Source organism: Antennarius striatus, chromosome 2 (genome assembly GCF_040054535.1).
Source record: "Antennarius striatus isolate MH-2024 chromosome 2, ASM4005453v1, whole genome shotgun sequence".
Lineage (NCBI taxonomy): Eukaryota > Metazoa > Chordata > Actinopteri > Lophiiformes > Antennariidae > Antennarius > Antennarius striatus.
Genome location: NC_090777.1, coordinates 25,221,707 through 25,228,911, shown reverse-complemented (window position 1 = coordinate 25,228,911; position 7,205 = coordinate 25,221,707). Strand labels below are relative to the sequence as shown.

The window sequence follows — 7,205 nt, the reverse complement described above, 5'->3', positions numbered from 1 at the left end:
CTACCTGCAACGACACAACACACACTGACTGTGTGTTCCACTGGGGCCCCCAGGGGTCTGGGTGAACACACACACACACACACACACACACACACACACACAGACACGAGGACTTTCGATACCACTGGGACAACGTCTCACAATTTCTGATGGGAAGTGAAAGTTTTTAAAGGCATTTTAAAAAAATACCCATGAAACTCCAGCAAAGGGGTGTGGTCTTTGGCCACGCCCAGTACCTGCCGAAGAAATGCAGGGCTTGTCACCTATGGCAACAGGACCTGAACGGTGTGGTTCGTGCCCTGCTTGGTTTTTCGGAAGAAATCTTCGGGAGGTGTTTTCCACGTGGTTCCGGTTCCAGTCGGGTCCACTGCTGGGAAGTTTCAGACCGAATTAAATGCATCGGAGGGTGGGGGGGGACTGAGACGGGACTTTACAGGAAACGGTCAAAGAAAAACCCCTCCAGCACAGAAGAGCCCTCCCTCCGCAGTAAAAGCCGGGACAGCTCTCAGAGCAGACAGACACAGCAGAGACGAACCGGACCTGTCGTTACCGGGACCGAACCGAACCGACATGCGTCCGCCGCGGCTGCTGGTGCTGTGGGTCGTCACGGTGAGTGACCTGACTAGGATTATATTAGAATTTAATAGTGATTCCGGATCACATCTGATTTGATCCTGAAGGACAGAACTTTTTGATGCTCTTCATTCGGTATCAATGGATCAGCTGTTCGGTAACCGGGTCGACCAGCTTTTGGGTCGGTACCGCTCACGGCTCGGATCCTACACTTCTTTCACTTTCGTTTTCGCGCTGTGGGAATGAAGTGGTGGAAATCTGTTGTGGATGAATGTTAACGTGAAAAAAAATAAATAAATAATAATAATAATCAAGGGTTTCACGTCCAGTGGGTCGAACCGGGGCTCCAGGTGTGACCCGCACTTCAGGTTCAGGTGACGGTTGAATGTTTGGGACTTTCCTGCCACGCCCCTTTCGGGCTGCTTTCAGGAAGCGATGCTCAGATCAGAAAAACAGGAATGCAATGTGTTCAACACACACCACTGCAGACACCGGCACCCTGTCCGGTACCGGCACCGGTTCTGGAGACATCCAGTGCGGAACTGTAATTCTGTTCCCATTGGAACACAGGTAGAGGCGGGATTTAATAAGACATTTAATGACGTCATCTAATATCTGGAACAGAAAATAATGCTCATTCGTTCATGTCAGTGCGCCCTCTGGGGTAGATGACGTCATAGTGACGTGGGCGGGGCTGTTCTGTTTGATGTTTTGTGTGGCAGGTGACGACGGCCGCTCAACCTCGATGCGATCCGCGCACCCAGTACGAGCTGAACGGAGAATGCTGCACCATGTGTGGTCCAGGTAGGCGGAGTGAACTCAAACCCATGGCGCTGACCCCTGACCCCGACCCTAACTCTGACCCCGCCCCCCTCAGGTACCAGCATGTCGTCGCTCGGAACCTGTCTGGAACCGCAGTGCCAGCCGTGTGGGAGGAAGGAGTACCAGGATGGATACACCAGAGAACCCAAGTGTCAACGCCAGCCGTACTGCGACCTGAGTAAGACCGGCCACGCCCACCTCCTCCTTCCACCGGAGGTCGGATCCGATGTCGAGTAAAGTACCGGTTCTGTCCGTTCTCCTTCCAGACCGGAACTTCCTGATTCCCTCATTCGAGATCACCAAACGAAGCGTCTGTTCCTGCAAACCGGGGTTCCACTGCTCCGCTGAGGAGTGCATCACCTGTGTCCCACACAGCACCTGTGAGCCCGGATGGGGGGTCCGGTCTAGAGGTACGACCCGGCTCTGATTCACACCCGGTGTAAAGACACATCAGCTGTCCACTGACGCCCCCCCCCTCCCACCCTCGGCTGAACCTTTCAGGGAACCACTCCAGGGACACGGTGTGTCAGAAATGCCCCAAAGGAACCTTTTCTGGGGAGAACTCCAGCGAGGACGTCTGTCGGAACTGGACCCGGTGAGTACGGGACACGTTGGGCACCGGACCCGGCCGGTACCGGTTCAGGCAGTCCAGATCGAGGGAGGGGGCAGAGGGGGGGGGCTGTGCTCTAAAGACACCAATGTTCCTGCAGGTGTCAGGAAGGACAGGAAGTTCAGCAAAGTGGAACGGCCGTCTCCGATAGCATCTGCGGTGAGTTGTGAGTGGGAGGGTGCAGCTGTGTGGTTTGAGGGTTTCACTTTCATGTGTGTGTGTATGCGTGTGTGTGTGTGCTGTGTTGGGGGTGGGGGGGTTCATAGCTCCAGCCTGGACGGGCCGGTGTTGTCAGAACCGGGGTCGCGTTGCCTTACAGAAGATGACTTTTCTCTTTTCCTCGCCTTGCAGTGGAATCCTCGCGTACGCACACCATCGTGATCGTCGTGGCGACTGTATCAGCGTTTGTCGGACTCCTTGCCATGCTGTTGTGTTACCTGTGTAAAGGTATCCTCCACACACACAACACACAACAACACACACACCAACCTCATGACCTCCTGCTGACTTCCTGTCTTTTTTTTTTTTTTTTTCTTTCAGGTGGACGGTGTGACGCCAACGCAAAGGTAAAGGTAAACGCCATTTCTGTCTTTCTGACTTTCAACCATGAGGGCTGCGCTGCAAAGCGAATTCAACGAACCCTGAATGTCAGTCATCTTAACACAGAATTTATTACTTATTCAAGCTACAAACATTAATTACACAGAAAAAATATGTTTGTTTCTCTGTTATAACATAAATCCTTTTGTCAGGTTATTAAACCCACAGAACTCCATCAATCAAGGATCAAACTATTCAAGAGAGTAAAGAAAAATAATATCAAAAACAAGTTAGGACATTAACTTTATTCTTAACATTTTTGTCAAAGTTAAAAAGAACTTAAATATTGCATTATGGGAAATGTAGTTTTTGGTCAAAGCACACTTTTGACCTACTTATTTTCCTTGAGTTTGACTTGTCCAATCACAAAGCAGCTTCCTTTAAACCTTTAAAAACTCTAGTAGGTTATGTTAGCTTAGCTTAGCACGAAGCGGGAAGCCACGTTTCCACGTTGGTTCATTCGTCTCCTCCCGTCTGCAGGGCTGCATCGAATCCCGTCTGGGAGACAGGATGGAGCCTCTGACCGACGCGTCGGCGGTGGTGGTGACACATCCGACCGACTGCACCAAGGACGAGTTCCCGCCATCCCAGGAGCTCCTGTCAGAAACAGACGATTTCATGAAGACGCCGGTGGAGAACGAGGACACGATGAGCCAGGAGGAGGCGACCACCGGCGTGCTCCTGACCGACAGAGGAAACTACGTGACGCAGGAGAACGGGAAATCAGCGGTCCGGTCCCGGCAGGAATCACAGACTGTTTGACGGACGGAGCTGCTCGCCGTGGTCGTGGCGTCCTGTACTGATGTGTACTGATGTGTTATTTGTTCCACCAGCTGAAGATGAAGAGGAACTGTGTGTGAACGTTCCTACTTTTGTGTAGCATTGTTGAAGAATACTAATAATTCAGTTTGACCTCAGCTTCCATTTATTATCACCTTTGACTCCTGCAGCGCTAAAATCAAACCCTGGAACTCACAAAGGTGACGTCATCAAAACGCGCGACTCCCTTTCAAGTTTAATGTGTTGTGATTTGACTCGGTTAGTTACAAAAGGATTTTTGCGCCTCCGCAAAAGCGTGCGCTTCAATCTGCGAGAGTAACTTCCGTCTGTAGTCGCGGGTGTAGTTCCGCCTGGTCGCCGCCAGAGGGCGGTGCAGACTCACCGTCCCGCCGCAGGACGGTAACAGTTTGAAATTTGAATACAGACGTGGAATTAAGACCCAGATTTAAAGTCTACGTGTCATTTTAAACACTTTTTGAGCGTCGGGACATATTTGTGGGGGGTTTTTTTCCTGCTGGGGGCTGGAGGTGGAGTGGGGTGGGGTGGGGGGTAAATTATCCACCCTCTGTGAGTTCCTGTTTGTCGGGGTCTATAGGTGAAGACAGAAGATGACTCCCAGGGTCTCTCTCACTTTATCCCCAGATTAATGGAGGTGCGGCCCTTTGAAGCTACGTGACTGACGGGACCCCCCCCCCCCAAAAAAATAAAAAAATAAAATACTGCAGCTGTTGAACTGGATGGATTTTTTTTTTTAAATTTTTTATTGGACCTGGGGGGGACTGCAAGTACACATGAAGCTGATGTCTAACATTGTTTCCAGTTTCTCAGCAACAACCTGACTGGAAACCAGTTTGGGGAGACCTGAAGGACTGTTTGCTGTTTGTTCCCACGTTGTCAGAGCGAAGCAACGACATCAGCATTGATCCAGAAGCTTAACTTTATTTAAGCAAAATATTTAACTGATCGACATGAGGAAACATAATTTACATTTATTTACAGGAACACGTTCAGTCTTTGGTCTCAAAACATTTCGCTGCAAACTTCAGGATCCGTCGAATCCCTGAGGTCTGAATGTTTTAAAGTGCAATAAGATGTGGACAAGGGTCTGTTCTGTGTGTCCGAACCGGGTCACACCGATTCAGGAGCCGTGCGCCGTGACGGGACGAACAGCCCGCTTCGTGAAACCCACTCGGCCCACAGTTTCCCGGCCGGGTTGTAAATATTGTCCAAAGGTTTCTTGACTGTCTCTGAGGTGGCGGTCTCTGCCAAAGACCAGATTTTGGGTTTCTGGTTGTTCTCCTTGCCCTCCGAACCGGAAGGCGCGCCATCAGAACCGTTTTTCTCAACTCTCCCGACCAATCCAAGTTCTCTCTCTTCACGGCCGCGGCTCGGCTGCAGCTCCAAACGCGCGTCAACGGGTGCCGAGCTGTCCAACGCGCTCTCCACCTGCTCTGAACGCGCAGGCCGAGACTCGACCTCATCCCGTTCATCCAGGCGACACTTCCGCAGAGACGCGTCCTCTTCCTCGTCGCTGTCCTCCTCCTGCTCCTCGTCCTCCTCATCCGATTTGCCTTTGGACGCCCAGCTGACCCTGTTCTCCTTCTTCAGGCGCCTCCGGGCGTTGGCGAACCAGGTGGAGACCTGCGTCAGGCTCATCTTGGTGATGATGGCCAGCATGATCTTCTCGCCCTTGGTCGGGTAGGGGTTCTTCAGGTGCTCGTTCAGCCAGGCCTTCAGCGCGCCCGTGCTCTCCCTGGTGGCCACTTTGGCGACCCTGCCGGGATCCTCCGCTGCTGCCCCGCGGTACGCCGGGTAGAAGGCTCCCGCCCGGGCGAGGAGGGCGTGATGGTACGGGGACGAGGCCTTCAAGTCGAACCCGTTGTTCTGCAGAGGAGAAGGGACGGAGGAGGGTGAGCGCGGGTGGACGCGGACGAAACGGCTCACTTTGGACACGCAGCGCACATTTTTATCTATATATCATAAACAGGAACATATTTAAAAAAAAAAAAAAAAAATTTTCAGATACTTTTAAGTGAGTTTCATAGAATCTGTTATGAATATTTGTGGTTAAAAAATAAAAACGAATTAAAGGAGGAGTCGTTGCGTGAAGTGACTGAATCGCTCACCAGGTGCGTAACGGGCCGGTGGTGCGGGTAGGGGATGAAGTTGTACCCCTGGAGCCCAGAGTATGTGACGGGTATCCCAGCTGCCATGGAAGCCAGATGTTGCGCCTGCTGCTGCTGCTGCTGCTGCACCCCCGGCGGGCATCCCAGGACGGGGATCTGGTATCCGGCCGGCATGCTGACGCCCCTCTCCAAGAAGAAGTTGCCAAATCCAGTCGGAGAAGCGGGCATCTTTAACGCGTTCCAGCTGCTCGGGTTTGAGGTCGGACCCGACCTCCTGGTTGTATTTATGCGCTGCCAGCTGCCGGTGTGTGCGGGGAGGGGGGTGTGTGTGTGGGGGGGGGAGGCGGGACCTCTGCGGTGGAGTGACAGCTACGTTCAAAAGACTCCGCTTTCCCCCGCAGTAAATCCCTTCAAAGCGGCGCTCCGCTGTTCCTTTTAGCGTTTTGGTGAAGAGGTTAAAATGCGCTACTTGTCGCCTCACAGTGATTTCTGGCCAGAACTCGACTCATTAAAAATGAAGGTTTTTTTTCCTTGCAGGCGCAGCTCCATTTTAATTTTTTTAATTTATTTTTTTCTACCGTGAAAGTATTTTTTGCTCTTGTTTTCTATTTAAAACAGTTATGGTTTTTATTTGACCTCTTATCTGGTTTTCACCACGTGTCCAACCGACCCGAAACCCATTTCCTGTCAGTGTCTTGTCACTTCTGACACGTTCTCACATGCAGAACTGCTTTCAATCGAATTAACCATTAAACTATCCCAATAAACAAAACTACAGCTTGCGTTTTACGCATGCGTAAAAAAAAAAAAAAGAGAGAGATTCTCCTAAATAAACGGCCCACGGGGTTTTTCAATGTCATGAAAATGAATAAATGAATAATCTATTGTCATTCAGAACGAATCGGGCCTTTTGGGTTGTTAATTCATCCACCGACTCACAACACACTGGCTTTACGCACACTGGCTTTCGGATGGGACCGTTTGGGTGTAGGGTCGAGTGTCAATGGCCCTAATTAAAAGAGTTTAAGTGGAACAGGTGTTGACTAATGTGTATGATAATTGTGAGATAACATACAAGTGTGTGTGTGTGTGTGTGTGTGTGTGTGTGTGTGTGTGTGTGTGTGTGTGTGTGTGTGTGTGTGTGTGTGTGTGTGTGTGTGTGTGTGTGTGTGTGTGTGTGTGTGTGTGTGTTCAAAGGCGCTTATCTCGTGTTTATTATATTAACAGAATTTGGGTCTCGTGCTGCTGGTCACGTGTTTCCAATGAGAAAATGTGAAGATGATGATGATGATGATGAAGAAAATGATGATGATGATGAGTGAGACTTTCTAAATCAAAACAAATAAAATGTAGTGAATCTAAATTGAATTGTAAAATTACACTTATTATTAATATTATAACCACACTACAAAAATTCTCTATTTTTGAAATCATTTGAGATAAAACAGATTTAAAAAGTTTAAAGTTTATTGACTGAACGTCTCGTTCCTGGATGTTATTAAAATTAAAATTAAAATTAGGTTCTGCAGCTGGTTTGTATGAATTTATCTGAGTGGATCTGTCAGTCGTGGAGCAACAGATGCAACCAGAAAGAAAGCAGGTATTTTAGCTTGGGTGGGGTTTAACTGGATTATTTTATGACTTTTATTGAAAGAGGAGTGAGTCCTGATGAGATGAAGATGAGGAGACCTTCG

General features: G+C 49.7%; 2 protein-coding genes across 3 annotated transcripts; one reads left to right on the top strand and one right to left on the bottom strand.

Annotated features, from left to right (window-relative positions):
• The first annotated feature begins 256 nt into the window (after positions 1–256).
• Positions 257–3,517, top strand: cd40 (CD40 molecule, TNF receptor superfamily member 5). Of its 2 annotated transcripts, none has more exons than XM_068331068.1 (9): positions 257–609; positions 1,296–1,377; positions 1,451–1,573; positions 1,662–1,805; positions 1,897–1,990; positions 2,106–2,164; positions 2,357–2,452; positions 2,546–2,571; positions 3,086–3,517. In XM_068331068.1, the coding sequence occupies exons 1-9, from the start codon at positions 571–573 to the stop codon at positions 3,365–3,367; spliced, it is 945 nt and encodes a 314-aa protein (XP_068187169.1). In that variant the 5' UTR covers positions 257–570; the 3' UTR covers positions 3,368–3,517. The 2 variants fall into 2 exon arrangements, with proteins under 2 accessions (XP_068187169.1, XP_068187160.1); XM_068331059.1 differs by having other exon boundaries at positions 259–609; positions 2,546–2,577.
• Positions 3,518–4,140: 623 nt separating this feature from the next.
• irx7 (iroquois homeobox 7) lies at positions 4,141–6,603 on the bottom strand. Its single transcript, XM_068331047.1, has 2 exons — positions 5,512–6,603; positions 4,141–5,269 (listed from the first exon to the last, which is right to left on the bottom strand). The coding sequence occupies exons 1-2, from the start codon at positions 5,737–5,739 to the stop codon at positions 4,514–4,516; spliced, it is 984 nt and encodes a 327-aa protein (XP_068187148.1). The 5' UTR covers positions 5,740–6,603; the 3' UTR covers positions 4,141–4,513.
• Between the last annotated feature and the right edge of the window lie 602 nt (positions 6,604–7,205).

Coding starts and splice junctions, on each gene's coding strand:
- cd40 (XM_068331059.1), top strand. CDS start 571: ATGCGTCCGCCGCGGCTGCTGGTGCTGTGGGTCGTCACG. Junction 2,453..2,545: donor GTTGTGTTACCTGTGTAAAG/GTATCCTCCACA, acceptor TTTTTCTTTCAG/GTGGACGGTGTGACGCCAAC. Junction 2,578..3,085: donor ACGCCAACGCAAAGGTAAAG/GTAAACGCCATT, acceptor TCCCGTCTGCAG/GGCTGCATCGAATCCCGTCT.
- irx7 (XM_068331047.1), bottom strand. CDS start 5,739: ATGCCCGCTTCTCCGACTGGATTTGGCAACTTCTTCTTGGAGAGGGGC. Junction 5,270..5,511: donor ACCGGCCCGTTACGCACCTG/GTGAGCGATTCA, acceptor TCTCCTCTGCAG/AACAACGGGTTCGACTTGAA.